The sequence below is a fragment of the Eubalaena glacialis genome, chromosome 2, assembly GCF_028564815.1.
Source record: "Eubalaena glacialis isolate mEubGla1 chromosome 2, mEubGla1.1.hap2.+ XY, whole genome shotgun sequence".
NCBI lineage: Eukaryota > Metazoa > Chordata > Mammalia > Artiodactyla > Balaenidae > Eubalaena > Eubalaena glacialis.
Genome location: NC_083717.1, coordinates 100,783,954 through 100,804,026, shown reverse-complemented (window position 1 = coordinate 100,804,026; position 20,073 = coordinate 100,783,954). Strand labels below are relative to the sequence as shown.

Below are 20,073 nucleotides of genomic sequence, written 5' to 3'. Positions count from 1 at the left end.
GTTGGTGCAGAAATTGCTTTGATTATCAGGCTTCTTGGTGAGGATCTACAGCATGTTGGCAGTGCAACTATACTGCTCATGAAAAAAAGAAAGAGAAATCCAAATTTTCCATCGGGCCAAGGATTAAAGCAGGACTAGGATGTGTCCCAGCATGTGGATATCCCAAGAGTCTCCCAAAGAAAATGTTTAGAGTTTTACCTTCCCACAGGCTTTTTGTACTTGGATAGTCAAAACGTCAGAAAATTGATTCAAAAATGTTTCACTTCATTTCAATGAGCCTGAAAGCTTAAATACTATTTCTCTTTTTTACTGCAAATTATTAATGAAGGGGGCTATACCCCACTCCCTTCTTTTTTTGCATGTTTTTTCCCCTGTCCTCTGACTTCCAAACCCCAGACTTCTAAAAAACTTTAAACTGCTTTCTTCAGGTCCTCCAAGTGCTTCCTTCTGACTTAAAGATGTTTTGCCTTAGCTCATGAGCGCCTAGCATCAGATATGGTTTCCCGCCCCCTGTTCCCTGAGGGGCTCCACCCTGCACCCCACCCCACCCCAGCTTTCGTCTCACCCTTCCTCTGCTTTCCTCAGCTCTCCACTGCTTCTTGGGCTCCCTCCCTCCCCCTTTAACTGTGGGGGAGTTTCTACCGCCACACCTTTCAGCCGTCCAGTCTTCAGTTCTATTTCTTCTCCTAGCTTTAAGCACCTCCTTCCAATGGATATCCCTAACCTACAACTCTAACCCCACCCAAGTTACATTCCATATTAACCTGGACATTTCAATTTGGATATCGAATCTATTTAATCCCAAGTGCTAATAACATCCTTTTTCACTCTGTTGACTACTCAGCTCCTGAGAGCCTATTATCTCATATTCAAATTCTTTTTTTAAACAGTCAGGTCTCACCTACCCGAACTATCATTTCCCATGACACACCCTAATTCCTATGAGTTAGGTTGGACTTCGGGACTTTGCTCCTGTCTCTCGTTCCTAACAGCGGTGGTACAAATAAACAAACGAGGCTCGAATCATTTCCCTTTTCCTCTGGTGACACTTCCTCAAATACTTCACTCACCCTTCATTCCCCTAACACTTACAGGCCACAACACACATGTAAAATTTAGCATTACCTTTTCAGTATTACCTATTGTCAAATTCGTTCTTATGTCCTGGTCTTCTCTTCTGGAGTAGATTATACATGCTCCTTGAAGGTGGAAAGCAAAATTTATACCCGCTTTTTTAATAACCCCAGTAGCACTCAACACATTGCCAGTCTAAGCAATAGGGCCTTCTAGCATGCAGTTTGGGGCCCACCTAAATATGCCCTGCCCATCCCAGTTTCCTCATGTGTTTCTACTCCTTTGAGCTTCACACTCTTTTTATTCATGGCCTCAAAACCTCTTTGGAAGGTGATTAAGTCAAAAAACACACACGTTACTAGGCATAGAGCAGGCACATTGCGAACATACTGAATTTTAAAAATCATTTCTATTAAAAAAAGGGACCAGGACTCATCGATTCACCCACGCACACAGGAATACAGGTTTTACAGTTATGCCAGTCTGGTCTCAGAGAAACACAGACACATCATTACAATGTGGGTCTAAAGAGGTCCGGTGACTGTCCAAGCTCACACACCCAGAATGATGGTGGGCCATAATTTTTTACTACACTCAAACCACTGATTCTGAGTTAAAAGAGAAGTGACTGTGGAAACACAGAAAGCCCCATTTAAGTGGGTGGGAGGGACATGGAAGGGGCTCATGCTGAAGGGCATCTTGGTGGCATCATTGTCACACTGACTGCTAAGAATCAGCCATATTGCCACACTGAATGAACACTTTTTGGAAAACCCAAATGGTCATTGTTCTACCAATCACAAAAATCATAAGAGCAACAAGAGCTTCCATCCAATAACCATAATATCAACAAGCCATCTCAAGATTCTAGGAGTGAATTAAGGTGTTCGAATCACAGTTTTTGGATGGAAAGCTTTCTTTAAAAGCATCCAAGGGCTTCCCTGGTGGCGCAGTGGTTGAGAATCTGCCTGCCAATGCAGGGGACACGGGTTCGAGCCCTGGTCTGGGAAGATCCCACATGCCGCGGAGCAACTGGGCCCGTGAGCCACAACTACTGAGCCTGCGCGTCTGTAGCCTGTGCTCCGCAACAAGAGAGGCCGCGACAGTGAGAGGCCCGCGCACCGCGATGAAGAGTGGCCCCCGCTCGCCGCAACTAGAGAAAGCCCTCGCACAAAAACGAAGACCCAACACAGACAAAAATAAATAAATAAATAAATTAAAAAAAAAAAAAAAAGCATCCAAAACTACTTGGCTAAATTTTCACCAACTTATATAAGCCTGTACACTTCCTGAATAGGATCAATAATTCAGCTCAGGAAAAAGCCCTTTAGAAACTTCCCATCTACCTTCGTGCATGAAATACATTCAGACAGAAGTTAAGTGTTCACGTTTACTGAACTTTCTGAGTTAGGCAGGATAAGTTTCTCAACACTCAGACGAGTTCATCCCCCTTCTCAAATTCTGTTAGCGTTCAAGAGAATTGAATGGGGGTAGGGTATGCCTGTGCTGATGTGAGACATAAAAATAACGAGCCAGTGGGAACCAATGTTTTCCAACATTTTTTTATTTTTTAATAAAGTTGGAAAATAGCTATAATTAATCCAACACTTTTTCTGACATTTTTTGACATCGACACATTTTAATACAACTGTTTTCAGTACTTCTACCATTCACTCTGAACTCCTTTTAATAGGGATCATGAGTGGCTGTCTGGCTCGCTCTCACGTTTTTCTAACATTATTAACATATTTTAATACAACAACTGTTCTCATTACTTCTATTATTCATTCCTATCATTAACCAAGAAAACTTTGAACTCCTTTCTAATGAGAATAATAATTCTAGCATTCGGCTCACTCTTCCTTCACTCTCCAATCTCACTTTGTGTTACACATCTTGGCAGTCTGAAATCCCACTTGTTTTATGTTTTCCACCTTCCAGTTTTCACAATATCATGTGTCATTTCCCAATTAATTTCACTTAGAATCATTAACCTTGTCTTTTGTGTTCTAAAAGCTTTATCTTTTAAAAGCACTTTTGATCATTTTTTAAGCCTGTGCTATGTCCTATAAAGTGCTTTGAAGCTTAAGGGTCTGTTGATAAATTAATGTCCTCTAGGTATTGAAATATCTTCCTTCAGCCTTCAAAGAGAAAAGTTTGCTTGGCCAGTCTTTGTGTTTGTGGAAATCATACCAGTTATCTGAGCTTTGTGTAAATTTTTCTCCCAAGTTCTCATCTACAAATGCTAAGGGTAAGATTTAAGGTCATTCTTAGCCTCACATTTGTAAAATTTTATATCTCCTTTATCTGCCTTTGTCTTCTGAGTATAAAAACCTTACCAGCAGGTATGTAAGAGAAGGAGAGGAGATTCAGAGGATTTGTTTGGGGGTTTTTTGTTGTTGTTGCAGTTTGCCTTTCAAGATTGGTCAAAAGAACAGCAGGGTATCATGGAAACAAAACAGGCTTTGAATCTGGCCAGTCTAAATTAGAATTCTACCTATTAGCAGTGTGACCTCAGACAAGTTACTAAGTGGAACTCCACTACAACCCTCTGGGTTTTGTGGAAGATTAGTTATATGTGTAAAGTACCTGGTACACAGCTAGACTCACAGCTGTAAGAATGGGAGCCAGTATCCAGCTGTGTGACCTTGAGTAAGTCACTTAAGTGAGATCTCTGTGCATCAATGTATTCATATACAAAAGTGAGAATAAGTAAAGTGTTCTCTTCATAGAGTTGTGAGATTAAATTAGTTTAATATAATACAGTGCTTAGAACCCTGCCTTTCAGATGGTAAGCACTATATATGTGTAAGCTACTATTATTATTATAACTAACTTTGTTATTATCATCACTGTTAACCATATATCTGTCAATATCCACACTGAGAGTGTCAGAAATATTTCCTGAACTCATCAAATGCTTTGCACAGAGTAGGTAATCAATAAGTATCTCATCAAATTATTATCATTGCCATATTGCTTATTCGGCAGGTGCAGGGGGCTGTTCTCTACAACCACAGTTGTTTACACTGTTAATTTTCTTGCTTTAGGTGCATTAGTATCTCTGCTATTGTATTCCCTGCATAATTTATCAGCAACTTCCACACCTTCTGTATCACAGATTTGCTAACTTTTCAGCATGATAACTGCAGCAAAAAGTTCACAACTTTAGCCAACTTCTCAGTATCTTCTGAACATTATTTTCACTGATATCTTACTTTATCCAGTACTTTATAGGGAATCTAAAATTTATCGTGCATACTTGCCCACAGCCATGTTAGGTTAAAGAAAAAATCCATATAAAAGGTTTAGCATAGAGCCTGGTACATAGTAAGCATCTAATATATATTAGCTAGTCTTACTATTATCAAATATTTATATAAATTATTTCATTTAACCCTTTGGTAGATAATCCTATAAGGAAAATTCCCCATTTCACAGGTGAAATTAATGATATGCAGAAAAATAAATCAAGATCACAAGTTAGCAAACGAGAAAGAGAAAAGATTCAAACTGTGGTCTATCTTATCCCCAAACACTCTTTCCACTACATTTGAGGAAACTTCACCATTGCTCCTTTCACCTTTTTTATAATTTTCAGTTTATTTCCATCTCCTTTTCAGCCTTATGCGGGAATACTACTTCATCAATTATTATAAGCATTCTCGCTGAGATCTGTTGGGGTTTCTTCAAATCCATGTCCATTTGCAGTAATACCCTTTAAACTAGGCAAGACTGAGCAAAAGACCCGTGGGTTCTGCCTTTCTTAAAAGGATAGTCCACGTATGACGTGCTCAAAAATCCTTAAAAATCAGATAGATATAGATTCAAATCCCCTCTCTATAAAGACTAGCTCATAGAGTCATTGTGTGTTACTCTACTTCAGTCTGTTCAGCAACTCTATGAAATAGGTTCTTTTATTATCCCCAACTTATATCTGAATAGGCTGAGGCTGAGAAGGGTTCCACAGCTCACTGTCTGGCCAGACATCCTGTTGGGAGTTCCCAAATCAACACACCACCAGCCAGGTCTAGTGGGGACCCTTGCTCATTCTAGGAGGGCCTGGCTCATCCCCTCTGAGCCACGGTAGGGGTCATTAGACCTGAGATACTCATGCCCCTCTCTCCTCTGCACCTTCCCTTTCTCAACTTTTGCTGTCATTCTTGGTTTTGCCAGCCCATAATGGGTTTTGGTTTTTTCCTTAGTATGTTTTAACTCCGAGACAAAGCTGCCTTATTCCGTCTGCTGTAGCTGCAGAAAATTGTTCCACTGCCTTGTCATTGTTAGGAAGCCCAACAGGAAACCCAGCCCCAGCTACACACCTGTGTGCTTTTGTTCAATATCATGCAAGCTCAAGAGAAAACCATCTCTGTATCCTTGGCATGTTATTATTAAAAGAAAGATCAAAAGCAAATGTGGCAAATGGTTGACATCTATTTAATCTGGGTGGTAGGCACACAGGTGTCATATTATTCCCTGTACTTTCCTCTAAGTTTGAAATATTTCATAAATTAAGTAAAAATAACTATAAATATAAAAGACTGTATCATCTTACAAAACGCAGACAAAATATGGCTTTCCTTATCTAGTTACTACTCACAGAATGAAAATACCTCTTACACATTGGAAAATAAGGATAAAGCCAACTACGTAAATGCATAATTGCCCAGTAGTAGATTACTTATTAGTGGGTTTTTGCCCCCAAGGTCTTAAAATATAGACAACTACTCCTCTGATTTAGGGTTTGGTGGTCAAGGCTTTCAAGGGTCATCCTCTAGAGCTAAAGAACTGGCGGTAGAATGGATAGAAAGGCATGGGGCCAAGTCTGGTGATGACCAGAAGGGCTAAATGACCAGCGGTTAGGAGGCTGCACAGAGTGGCATTAATCACCATGGAGAAAGTAGTCCCCAGTCCCCCCACCCCTGGCAACAAAGCATATTCATCAGCCTCCTGTGAGGGATTCCTTCTCTCAAGGACAGATTTACCTGAACCAAGCTTACAAGACTGATGAATAAAATCAGGGTGCCAATATATTACTTTAATGAGAAATCTGTCATAGAGGCAGTGTGCTGACTCCCTGGAGAGACACTTACATTGAACATCAAATTATAATCACAAGTTTACGTGATTATCACAGTATGAGAAAAGAGGGGTTGTTAGCTACCTCTACTGGTATCAAGCTACAACAGCCCAATGTAGCCATCCACACATATGGAAAAAAACTGCCAACAGGAACTAAATACTAAAAATAATCCATTGGCCAAAATTCTCTCTCCTCTAGCTAGTTCCTAGATGGAGACTGCCAAAGTTTGCCCCATGACACTCACATTTCTATGCGTTGATAGTCATCAAACCCCTCTGTGAATTGAGACTTTCTTTCATTAATGTGCTGGTATACTCAATCACAGCAGGTCTTCTAGGCCACATGTCACCTACAGCATCAATTCTACCAGTTATCTTTCTTAGAACTTATTTTAAAAACTTCATGTAGCAACTTAGGTTGAGTCAAGGAAAGATGAGGAGATTTTTATGAGGGCCCATGAAATAATTCACAAAGTGCTCACCAGAGTATCCCAGGTTTCTAGACTAGCGCCAGTCACTTAGTAGACTCTCAATAAATATTTCTTATGTGAATGAAGAAAACTCTCATTAAAAAAAAAGTAGTTCAGTACAAGCTTAAAGATCACACATTTTAACTAATCATTCTCACTGCTCACTTGATAAATACAATCATTCAGGTCTGGGAACTTTCTCCTACATGCACTTTTCCACATTCAGCCTGAGTTGCTTTGAGAAAATCCCCAAATGTTATTCATCACCCATCAGCCACTATTACCACTTCTGTCACCAAGTACTACCATGGAGGCCTGCTTTCATAGCATTCTTACATTATTTGAGTGCCCAATGGGCACCAAGATGAATTAAGCATAAATTCTTGAGAAAGAAGATACTTCATCTTATTCCCATACCAATATGAATACCTACCACTCAGCGCAGAATAGAAAAAAATGTATAAACATTACTAAAATCTGAATTTATGGAAATATATGGCACCTTGCTATTAAAATGGGCCAACAAAGTTTTTAGTGAAATCAAAGTTCTAGAAGGCAAGAATCCTACTATCCTTAAGATCAGACCTGCCCCAGCATGTGTGTGCTATGAGTGTTTTACTCACTGTGTACTGGTACTTCTCATTATATTCACGGTCATTGGCTTTTACTATCCGTTCCACTTCTAAAGAGAGAGAAATCAGGTATGAAATTAAATTTTCAACCAAAAGAAACATACAACTCTTTAAACTAATATCAAATAGGTTACTTTGATTGTCATCAAGGTTACAAGAATTCTTTCTTTTGAAATTTGAAGGGCATTGGTTTTTTTCCAGCCTAAATGTTGGAACGTGTATTGGAAAATCCCAAAATGGAAAGCTGAAATGTTTTTCATTGTCTTTCTGATGCCAGCCATAAAGCAAAACAGTATGTGTCTCCAATTTCTATATCCCTTCAACTCCACAAAGACCCCTTCTGTTAACTTCAAGTAGTTCCTAAAAAAGAAGGAGTTGCTAAAAGTCAAATGCCACACTGGAAAGGAATCTTTTTTTGTTTTTGTTTTTTTGCTTCAGAGTTACAAGATATAACATAGCCAAACAAAACCATACTGAAGTGGCCTGTGAGGTCAGTGACCTTATAGTCACAGAGCCAAAGGTGATATTTCTAAACAACCCATGCATATTGAGAGGAACTTGACATTATCAGGGGACTGAGACCTACCCTTAGCTGGAAGTGGCCAAAAAAATAAAATCTCTTCTGAAAGTAAATGTAGAGTCCCGGTCCAAGGTAGCAACTTAGGAAGATCCTGAACTCACCTCCTCCTATGGACATACTGAATGTACAGATATATCTGGAACAATTTCCTCAGAACAAAACCTAGAAACTGGCTAAGAGACTCCTTCACATCAGGCAAACAAGAGGGAAACCAATCAAAGCAGGTAGGAAACGCTGAGACACAATCTCACTATAAACCCCACCCTCAGACAAAGCAGGAGGCAACTCAAAACCCAGAGCTTCAACCCGAGGAGCAAAGGGCTCAGACCCCACATCGGGCACCCGCACTTTTCAGACAGGTACCTGAGAGACAGCCTCCAAAGCATCTGCTTTGAAGACAAATGGGGCAGGGCTGTGGCAAACTGAGGAAGAGCTCTTAAAGTGCCCTCAGGCAGACTCACCCCAGGGCCCAGCACAGAAGCAGCCCTTTGAAAAGCACCAGAAAAAGACTCACTTACTAATTTTAAAGCATTGGTCTAAGGGGCACGGACCTCTGGGATACTCTCCAGGGACGGTGGCTGGTGGGTACCATCTCCCTGCTCTCCCTCTGCCTTGTTAATGCGGACGGGCGCCATCTTTTTTTTTTTTTTCTCCTTTATTCTTTTTTTTCTTTTTTCCCCCTTGTCTTTTTTTTCTTATTTTTCTTTTCTTTTCCTTTTCTTTTTTTTTTTATTTTTATTTTCCACTGGGTGCCGTCTTTGTACTCCCCCTCTGTCACACTGCAGAGCCCCAGGATCTCCTGGAGGGGAGCGTCAACACACACCTGGTGCCCCAGTTTTTACATCTGATGCTGGTTTTCACAGCTGCCACCCAGGGAACACTTCTTGATTGCCTGACTCTGAAGGCCACGGGCTTGTGTTTCTGGATCCCATGGGACTGTAACAATCAAAGATTCTACTCTTGGCAGACTACCACCCCCAGGGCACTGCACAGACAGCTGACTGAAACACATTCTCAGTCTTTCTGAGAAAGAGGCCTGTTTGCACATCCAAAAGCTTTGGCCTGTGGGGCAGGCTTCTGGTTTGGTACTCTTATAGGGGACTACGGAGAGGCTCTCAGGGAATGGAGGCCAATGGACACTATCTTTGTGCTCTCTCTCTGCCTCGCTCCAGCTCACCAGGATCTTCCAGAAAGGAGTTTATGCCCTTCTCTGGTGCCCCAATTTTTCTGGCTACTGCCAGGGGACACTTCTATATCACCTGAAAGCAAGTACAAATAACAAAACAATAGGACAACAAACCCAAAGATTATCATAGTGCAGAAATTAAAATTTGTAGAGGGCAAGAAAAGACAATGCCCCAGAAACACCAGCAGAGCATGTTCTTGTAGTAAGGGTAGCACGTTCTTGCTCCGTGTTTACTTAATCTAGAGTTGGCAAAAGGGTAACAGTGGAATAATGAAAGCTATGGAAGGAAGATCAGCCAAGTAACCAACAGACATCAATGTTGGACTCTCCTAGTAACTAACTTGACCATCTCAACCTGGGAGTCCCTTAATCCCACAGTTCCCCACCTGGGTAAGTGACAGGTTGTAAAAAGTATAGGGATGTGGTAAGAGTCTGACTTTGGAGAAGGTACATACAACCACAGAGATAAAGGAGACTGGAGAGTGGAAAGTAGGGATGAGGAAAGGAAGAGCAAGAGAAAAGCAAAGAGAAGGAGAGCTGGAAGTAGGAGAAGCTGGAGATGAGAAAGAAGAGGGAGATGAACAGGGAAAGAAGGAAGATAGGAAAATATCTTACCACCTGCTCCCTGTATGCCAGGCACCATGAGTTATAAGAACTGATTCCTTTTTCCCAAAAGTCCAAGAGGAATCTAAATGTCTCTACAGTCCCTGTGGCTCAGCTTTCAAGTATGAAGTTCACCTCTGAGGACTGCTCGTGACAAATGACACCCTGTCTTTTGTTATGGTTGGGCTCCTACTATTTGTAGAGTGTTTATCTGTTTGATATCCGCCTACATGGCTTCCTTCTTTACCATCTAATAAAGTCAGTTCCCTGTGTATAACTCTGAAATTGAGAACCCACCAGGAAGCAACCTCTCAACCAACCATCCCCTGAAAGAAAGATTTCAAAGTCTGACTGTAAAAGCATCATCCTCTCTCATCATTCCCCAACAAAGAGCAAAAATATCAAAGCCCAAAATGGAATTTTGGAGGCTGAGAGACTTAAAAGCTTAGAAAGCTAGATGATTTGTTTATTCATCCCCACCTTAACCCAGGTATAGTAAAACTGCCGACAGAAAAACAGTGGATATTACTGGGGCGGGGCGGGGGGGGGTCTCTTCTGCATGGCGAAGGCTAACCTGGCCCACTGGCCTCCTGCATGTAATTTACAGATTAGCTTATATCAAAAATCAGACGTGCTAACTTGTATATTGATGGCTTTAGAGCATATACATTCAGATGATGATCATTTTTAAATTTCACATTTATATGAAGCACATCCAAGCATAGAATTCTATAGTTCTGTGTCTAATTTTACTTATTCCAAACACTAGAATCTTGACTCCTGTCCAGTGTCTCCATGTAACCACCCTCCCCAAGGACTGAGAATAGCCCTTTCCCAAAGTGGCCAAAGAAGTAATTTCTGTGCTGGGAAAGTTTGGATCCTCTCCTGGGTATCCACATTGCTCTTATCCCATGAGACCTTGTCAGAGCCAGTAAGTCCTCTCCTCTTTTTGCTTCTAAAATCTTCTTATTAAGATTTCATCTTTGTCTCTATACTTCCATTAAGTATTATCTTTCTGAACTGAGCCTTCATGGATAAATTCTGGGAGAAGATTTTCCATCCCTTCACTAAGCTCTGCAAAATTCTGGCTTTGGGTTTTAAATCCCTACAGTTTTCTGCGTTTAACCTGAATATGCTAGGCCTAAATTGTCTTTGTAGGAATTCACATTCTTCCATGTGCTACAACAGTGCATGAGGGGATATAAACCCCTGTTGGCAATAAGTCACATCCTGCAAGAAGGGGAAGCTGAGCACAAATCCCCCATAAACAACGCTCACTATGGATTGCTCAGAGGTTCAGTGACTTAATGCCCAACAGTTTGTAGGCATCCTTCCAGGTGTGAGAGGAATGAAAGGAAAGTGCTCATCAAGGGATTTATGAGTTAACAGAGTAAGCTCGTTCCTGCACAACTGGTATCACTAAATGTGTCTGGTTCCAAAAACAAGTAAAGTGATACACATGGATGTATAAAATATAGTAAACCAGAGTATGTTTACAGTGGAATGAAAGAACTTCCAGTTCAAGTTAGCATGTCCTTCTACCTCCCTTACCTCTCAGGTCCCACTGAGATGACAGAAAATATTTTTTTAAGAATAAAAACATAACAGTGCTGGAAAATAAGAATGGGGCTATCAGAGGCTCATAAATTTTAAAGAAAGTCTACAAAATAAAATAGAAATCAGATGGGATCAATTTGACCAAAAAAAAAAAAAAAAAAGATAGGAACAATGCTAGCCAAAAGACTTAGAAGAGTTGTTTTCCCAATGGAGCCCCAGAGAAGTTCCAAATTCAGCCAATAAATACAAAGATTGAGAGTGTGTTGTAGATAGGGTGACAGTCCCAGTGATGCCTAATGTCTTGGCAAAATAATTAATAGGGTGGCCTTTTACTCTCAAAAGTGTCTCAGTTTGGAACATAAATTATCTGATCACCTTAGTTTTGGAGAATTACCAAAATAATTATAATTGAGCCAGTTGGGCCCTCTCACACACCTCTCCCTTACCCACTGAAGAGACTAGGCAACATGCCTAGGGAAGAAACCAAGAGGGGGTGTTCAGGCCTAAGAGAGAAGAAGCTCTGAACCTCCACATCAGCTACAGCAGACTCAGGCCCTCGTAAAGCCTGCCTTACTGAGGCAATTGTGGGATTTGCCGGATACGCTGACTAAACCACAATGCTATAGACTGAATGTTTGTGCCCCTCCCAAATTCATATATTGAGACTTAATCCCCAATGTGATGATATTTGAAAGCTTTTGGAAGGTAATTAGGTCATGAGGGTGGAGCCCCAATGAATGGGATTAGTGTTGTTAAAAAAGAGGCCCCAGAGAGCTCTCTTGCCCCTTTCATTATTTGAAGACACAGCAAGAAGATAACCATCTATGAACCAGGAAGCAGCCCTCACCAGTCCCCAGATCTGCTGATGCCTTGATCATGGACTTCCCAGCCTCCAGAACTGTGAGAAATAATTTTTTATTGTTTACAAGCCACCTAGTCTTTGTACTCTGTTATAGCAAACAGAATGGACTAAGACACACAGAAAAACCTCTCTGTGTGCTGGCTATATCACTGGTCCTCCTATTTAAAGGAGAGGCCTGACAGGGAAAAAGACCTTTGAAACTGCACTAATCCATCTAGTCCTTCATTTGTAAATACAAACCAGCAACCATAAGTCACCAGACATCTGAGAAAAACCAAGAGCACAAAACAGAAGGATCCAAGGGGAAGAGATAATGCTGAAAACAGGTGGGGAAAGGGGGTTGTTTTTCTTTTTAATTCTAATTAGTACCTCAAAGAAGACACAGCATCCATGAAACAAGAACAAGCTGATAGGAACAAAGAAAACAGAGAACAAGAGAAAGCTCCTGGAAATTAAAAATATTTAATGCACGAACTGTATAGTAAGAAAGACAGAATGAAGAATAAGACTTAAGAAATCTCTTAAAATATATAAGAAAATGACAAAAAAGAAATGTGAAAAAAAAAACCACTTAGGAGAAAGGAACATAAACAATGGATGGGAGTAACTAATCAAATAAATAGAAGAAAATTTCTCTGCACCAGAGTAAGACAACTCTTCAAAGCAAAAGGGCCATCAAGTGCCAGTCAGGATGAATGAAAATGGACCTACAGAGCTTCATAAAATTTTGATAAAAAACAAAGAGAAAAATATTAAAAACTTCCAGAAGGAAAAAAATGGGTAGCCCCAGAGTCATAAGAATTAGACCAACATGAAATTTCTCATCAGCAACAAGGATGATAGAAAACACAGGAGTGATGCCTTCCAGTTTTAAGGAAAAAATGTTTTTAAACTTAGAATTCTATACTCAGGCAAATAATCAATCAAGTATGAAAGGGCAATAAAAACATCTTCAGACATGCAAGAGCATTTACACACAAGATCATCTCCAAAATAATGTAATGTTGTACTCAAGAATGTACAACAGGAAAAATAATGGTTTAAGTTTTTAAAGTAAAGTTGAGTGGAAGAAAATATAGAAGGATGATGATCAGCTAGAGTCCCTAATGAAAATAAAAATGCCTGACATGATGACCCACACACCTGTTCCAGGTGGACCACCAATTCTACAGAAAAAGGGAAGGCCTGTCTATTGCCCTTTACTTCATAGTCTGTAAGGTAAAAATAAACTAATTTCTTTGGGAAAGTACAATTATGTGTTAGTTGTTGGCTCAAACAATAATTTCTCTAACAATTCCTCATAAAGTAGTCATTGTTTGAGATAAAGAATATAATATGAGAATTTTAGAGCTGTGTTTTATAACAGGCCTATGGATATCATCTCAAACACAATTCCAAGGGCCCAATGACAGATTCTCTGTACTCAGTCCCTGCTGAGCTGATGAAGTTCAGAAATGTATTTTAGGATATTTAAAAGAGCAAATGAACTACACGGCCTTCGAGCGATCATCCTAATTATTATTTCTCTCAACTGCACTTGCGCTAAACACTAAATGACTATAAGCTTGAGATTGAACTTCCTAGAAAATACCTGGAGAGCTGCTATGCTGTGCTGCTAGCTGAGTATAGATGTGTAAGACAGATGAGCAACGCTTAATAGTGTTAGCATTCTTTTGTGACAGCTGAGGAGCCTACCAAGACACGTGTTTGGATAGGAAGCCATCCTTCACCATTTCAGTGAGCCAAGACAATAGCCATTAGCAGAGGCAAAATTATCTTAGACATTGTTTTTAATCTGCTCCAGAATATAGTAAAAGAAGTCATTAAACCTTCAAAGTTCTGTTTCACACAGGGTGTTGGAAATAGTCTTTACTCCCCAAATCTCATCAAGGCCAAAATAATTTGATGTCTGCCTCAATCAAATAAAATATCAATGAAGCACTCATAGAATGCTTATCTTTGAGCCACGTGCTTCCTGTTACATAATCCAAGATAACTAACTGAGGATACCTCACCTATTTTAGGAAATGGTTATTTATAAATTAGTTAAATGTTAGGGAACATTTATCAAAAAGAGTAACCTGAGTTTCAGAATATGACCTGGAGGTACCCACTCCCTCCCTGAAATAATTATCTTATAGGGCTGACAGTTTGTTTGACTTGGTTTCAGACAATAAAACCATATCCATTTATGTATGCATGTATGCTTGTCTTTCCTTTTCGAAGGAGGAGATGCATCTAGAAAAATCCAACAGTGTTATCAGATAACTAAGGCCTAAGTTTAAAAGGTGGGAGAAAAAAAGGGGGGGGGAATTCCCTGGTGGGCCAGTGATAGGACTCCATGCTTCCACTGCAGGGAGCCCAGTTCAATCCCTTGTCTGGGAACTAAGATCCCTAAGATCCCAGAATCACGTGGCGTGGCCAAAAAACAAAACAAAACAAAAAATTTAAAAAGATGGGAGGGACCTAACACTACTCTGCTGGGAATTTTTAATTGCAATCAAGATGCTGTTCTCATGTCACCAAGACTTTTTAGACCCATAAAAATAGGTTTGATGAAAGAGCCCTCAGAAGAGGCCAGGATCACAAAGCAAGAGGCCCGAGATCTTCCACCAAACCATCTGCGTGAGCACATTTTTAACTCAGGACCTCTCCTTACCTATGCTTCCTCTGTAAAATAATGCCACTTTCTGTTGCCATCATTAAGTGAGAAAATGTAGGGAAAGCACTTTATAAACAGAAAAATACTTGAAGAGTATTTTTTTAATGAAAAAAAATAGCAAATAAGAGATGAAAAAAAGGAAATCATCCAAGCTTGGCTAGTCAGTCTTAACGTCACTATTACTATTATTGCTGAAGAGGGTCTGAAGTAATTTTCTGAATATTCTCAGTAGAAATTGACAAATGCCCATTGATTCTACTCTAGGTCCTCAAAGGCAACATCCACTTCCTAATCTGGGCTCTTCTCCCTCATAACAAAATAAATTTTACATTATCCAGCTTCCACTTCCAGGAGACAAGAGAAGACAGGTCACTTACATCTTTTTTGATGAGTTTGTCTCTGAACAATGCATAACACCTTAGGGTTTAAGACTAGTTAGTGAATGCAGCAAGAGGGAAGTAAAGGGAAGATTTAGGAGGCTTCCACCAGGCCCATGAGTGATCACAGCAACTATGAGCCCATAATTAATGAACACACTGTCTTTCTTCAATTAACTCCAGAGCATTTTGTCCTTTACCAAATGTGGTTTAGGAGGCAGCCTCCAGGCAGTTGGCTTTAGCTCCCCAAAATCATGAAATGATGAAGCACCACAGAGAATTTAGGGGTCTCTGTATATAACCCTGATGGCATGGACTGATATTTCCTTATCAAGGTTGGTCCCAGTCCAGAAGCTGAAGAAGGTCTTGAAACATGGAGAATCACTTGGGGTTTGGGGTTGTTGGATTTTTGGGGTTGCGTCAGAAATCTCACAAAAATTCCCTCAAGCCAAATCAATAACTTAAGCTTTTTCCCTTCTTAATTTTCTTTCATTCGTCACAATCTGGTCTGTGGTTGGGAGCCAAAGCAATTCATTAAAGACATGAGGAAAGAACAATGAGTAGGGAGAACTTTAAAGAAAAGAGTTCCCCAGCCTTCAAGATTCCCTGATTTGATTCCAAAAGCACATTCTGATACAATTGAAAAATATGTGTCCTGAATCAGGGTTTCCTACTGAAACCCAGTGGTGACCTGCAGCTGCTGGGATTTATTGACATTTCAGCAGCAAACTAAAGAGAGAATCGAGGCAAAAAAAAAAAATCTTTCCACAAGTTTTAAAAAAATTCTTGTCCTCAAAAAAGAGCTTGGAAACAGAATTAGGGGAGTCAAACAAATACTAAAGGGCCTTGGGTTTGTTTTCCTCTGGGCTGAGCCAATTTGCTCATCAGGTCCAGATATTTGGAAAATTTGATTTATTGGGAGCTTTGTTCCACTCATGGCTTACGATAGCTTCACAAAGAAAAATAAAAATATTTTACCAATTCATTCTTCTTCAAGCATACGTGAATTATATTATACACATTACAAGTAAAATCGACAAAAATTTTCTTATGAGCCCTCACCATGTGGTTTTCTGTAAGTATAGATTCACAACTGGAGATTTAAGACTTACTGTAATATAGTGAAGATAATAACAGCTAACATTTATTGAGCACTGGTTAAAAGCTAGATACTATATGAAGTGTTTCACATGCATTAACCGTCAAAACAATCCTATTAGGTACGCACTATTATTAGCCCCACTTTACAAGTGAGAAAAATAAAGGCCTAGCACAATTATGCAATAGAGTCAGATTTCAAACACTGAACTTCTGACCTTGTAAAAGGAGCTTGGAAGAGATTCTAGGTATAAGGAGATGGTGGGTGGTACCATGCAGAGATGATTGGGAAATTGTAAATTAATGTATGCCTGGGTCCAGAGGTCAAGGAGAGGGAGAAGAGGCCTCTCTAGACAAAAGTGATACTCCAGGATGTACTGCAAGTCACAGGCTCCTTCCCAATTAACCTTGGTGCCCTGGGACCTCTTACATTTCATTCCTTCCAGCCTTCTCTCTGCCTCACAGTAGAGGCCCCCTCAGAGAACCTGACTGCCCTCTCCTTGGAGACTTTCAGCAGTCATTGCTGAGAAGACTCTCCCAAACCCCTGCCCAAAACTTACTGCTTTCTTATCAACCTTTCTCTTATGGATCCGATGCTAGACTGCTGGTTTTTTAATCTACATTCTTTTACAATTTGATCATCTACAGCAAAAATTGCATTGTTATGAACTATGCCACGATCAGAATGTTTTCTGTACAGATGAAAAATAGCTATATTTTTCTATAGCCTGCCTATGCAAAAAAAAAAAAAAAAAACCTCAGGATCTACCCTAAGGATCCCAAGAGCCTAGAAAAAGCTGAAGGACATTTAATTTCCCTTTGTGAGACACATTCCAGCCATCCAAGGGAAATCAAGCCACCTGTCACAAAGTGAGAGGAAAGAACCCCAGGTGGGGAAGACAGAGACACGTGAGAAGGAAATCTGAGGAGGGTTCTTATCTGCTTCATACCTTATCAGCTTACACAGGAAGCTGTGTTTCTCAAAGCTTCTGTTTATCGTTTTGAGATGCATAGGGCTATAAATATGAGTTTCTTTAGTACATACTGGTTTCAGGTCTCAATCCCTGAAACCGTGTGGCAAATAAAATCTGCTGGAGCCAAGACAAAGTGATTTATTGCAGAAATGTTTAATGAACTCCTTTGAGCAAGGCTCTATTCTAGAGAGTGAAGGAAAAACAAACAAGACATCAATAGTCTTCAAAGGGTAAACGTGTCTACAATACCTGCACAGCAAGGAAGCAGAAGAGAGGCCTAGGGAGCCACAGAAAGCAGAGAAAAGGAAAGTCAAGCCCAGGTGGGTGGTCAAAAGGCAACCCCACCTGTCCTAGGCAGCTCTGAAGGGAAGTTAGTCAGCTGTATACAAACTGTGGAGTGTGGTAGGTTGTTTTTGCCAAGCACCTTATCTAAGCTGAGCCATAGTCACTTACTGAAAAGAGAAGACATTTGGTAGAGGTGGTCTGCCACCTGAGACGGGGTGAAATATGGGCTTTGCAAGAGGATATCTGCAGTTCCTCCTCAGATGTGCCTTCTAGGAGAATACTGGACCAAGTGTGAAAAGACAGAAAGAAAAAAATAGGGGCTTCGATTTATTTACCTATTCGTGAAGCATTCAGATAATACACATTTTAAAGGAGATAAAATAGAGCCAGAACTTATGGCAGAAAAGAAATCTGCCTACTTCTCCGCCCCTCCTCTGCACACACTCTGGTCCAAGCCACCTCACCTCTCCTCCCAGCTGTCGTAATAACCCCTCCTCAGGTCTCCTCACTTCTACCCCTGCCCCTATCATCTATTTTCAACAGAGCAACCAGAGTGACCCTTTTAGAATTGCATGAGTTTCCGATTGCTGCTCTAGCAAATCACCACAAATGTGTTGCTTAAAACAACACAAACATATTGTCTTATTGTTTTGGAAGTCGGAAGTCCAAAAATGGATCTCACAAGGCTAAAATGAAGGTGTTTCTTCAAGACTGAGTCCCTTCTGGAGGCTCTAGAAGAGAATCTGTTCCTTGCCTTTTCTAGCTTCTAGAGGCTGCCCACATTCCTTGGGTCATGGATGCATCACTCTGACTTCTGCTTCCACCATTACATTGCCTTCTCTGATTTTGACTCTGCTGCCTCCCTCTTATAAGAACCCTTGTGATTACAATGGGCCCACCCTTATAATCTTTCCATTTTAAGATCCTTAACTTCATCACATCTGCAAAGTGTCTTTTACCATGTAAGGTCACATAGCCACAGGTTCTGAGGTTTAGGACATGGACATCTTTGCAGGAGGGGGCATTAATCTGCCTACCACAAAAATCATCTCTTTTCTCTGCACAAAATGTCCAGTGTTGCCCTATCCCAAGAGAGAAGCCCGCTCTTACAAAGGCTTCAGGGCCCTGCTTGATCTTCACACACCCACCCTGTTACCTCTCTGACCTCAAATCACTACCAGAAGCAGACCCTCCATGAAGCTAATGAAGCTTAAGCTTCAGCTCACCTCACTTGCACTTTCCATCCCAAGGCCCTGGGAGTAGCACTAGAAATTTGTTTGCATTGCTTTTACTCTGTTTTGCTTTTTGATTTGCAATGTTAAAATATTTTAGCCACAAGAGCTAAGACCATTGTCTCCTCCACTCTATTTCCTCCTGTCACATTTTGCCTCGTGTGAGACGATGCTGGAATCCACAGGAGGGGCTGTCAAGTGGGAAATACAGAATCACCCAGCATTGCAAGATGAATGTGCAGGGCCCAAGGTCATACGGCAGCATGACTGTGTCTGATAGCACCTGGCACCAGAAGAATGTGGATAATGGAGGAGACGGGTTTGCAATACAGAGCAGAAGTTAGCCTACACGGGATTCTTCCAATCATCACACATGGAAAATTGTATGGGGAAGATTTAACTTTCATCAACTACTAGTCAAAACAGAATTTATCTCATGTTAGCAGTATTAGGAGAATGAACTGTTGAGTATCCTCAATACTATATGTAATAAGCATATCATATATTTTTTTTTACATGGGGATTGAAAAATATAAAATTTATTCGGATTCCTGTGCTTATAGAGCACAAACCAATTTGTACTAGTACTAAATATAGTAAGTACATCTGTCACAGCTCAGATATGAAGGAAACTTGATGGAAGTTTTCCCAAGGTTGACAATTCTAAATCTTTACATGACATTATGAAGTCATGAAGATGAAAAACTATTCTAATCTATCATAAGCTAACATAATTTTTAAACTAATTTAGATTAGTTCAAGATGGCGGCGTAGAAGGTCGTGTGCTCACTCCCTCTTGCGAGAGCACCGGAATCACAACTAAATGCTGAACTATCATCTACAGGAAGACACTGGAACTCGCCAAAAAAGATAGCCCACATCCAAAGACAAAGGATAAGCCGCAATGAGACAGTAGGAGGGGTGCAATCACAATAAAATCAAATCCCATAACTGCTGGGTGGGTGACTCACAAACTGGAGAACAATTATTCCAGAGAAGCCCACCCACTGGAGTGAAGGTACTGAGCCCCACATCAGGCTTCCCAACCTGGGGGTCTGGCAACGGGAGGAGGAATCCCCAGAGAATCAGACTTTGAAGGCCAGTGGGATTTGTTTGCAGGACTTTGACAGGACTGGGGGAAACAGAGACTCCATTCTTGGAGGGCACACACAAAGTAGTGTGCCCATCAGGACCCAGGGGAAGGAGCAGTGACCCCATAGGAGACAGAATCAGATGTACCTGCTAGTGTTGGAGGGTCTCCTGCAGAGGTGGAAGGCAGCTGTGGTTCACCACAATGACAAAGACAGTGGCAGCAGAAGCTCTGGGAAGTACTCATTGGTGTGAGCCCTCCCAGTGTCCACCATTAGCCCACCAAAGAGCCTGTAGGCTCCAGTGCTGG

At 40.7% G+C, this 20,073-nt stretch overlaps 1 protein-coding gene across 1 annotated transcript in view; it reads right to left on the bottom strand.

Annotated features, from left to right (window-relative positions):
- ATP8B4 (ATPase phospholipid transporting 8B4 (putative)) overlaps positions 1-8,473 on the bottom strand; it is a 207,829-nt gene extending 199,356 nt beyond the window's left edge. Inside the window, exons 1-2 of the mRNA XM_061181446.1 lie at positions 8,401-8,473; positions 7,250-7,308 (exon numbers count right to left, since the gene is read on the bottom strand). Of these exons, the coding sequence (XP_061037429.1) occupies positions 7,250-7,308; positions 8,401-8,473 (132 nt within the window). The remainder of the gene's footprint in view (positions 1-7,249; positions 7,309-8,400) is intronic.
- Between the last annotated feature and the right edge of the window lie 11,600 nt (positions 8,474-20,073).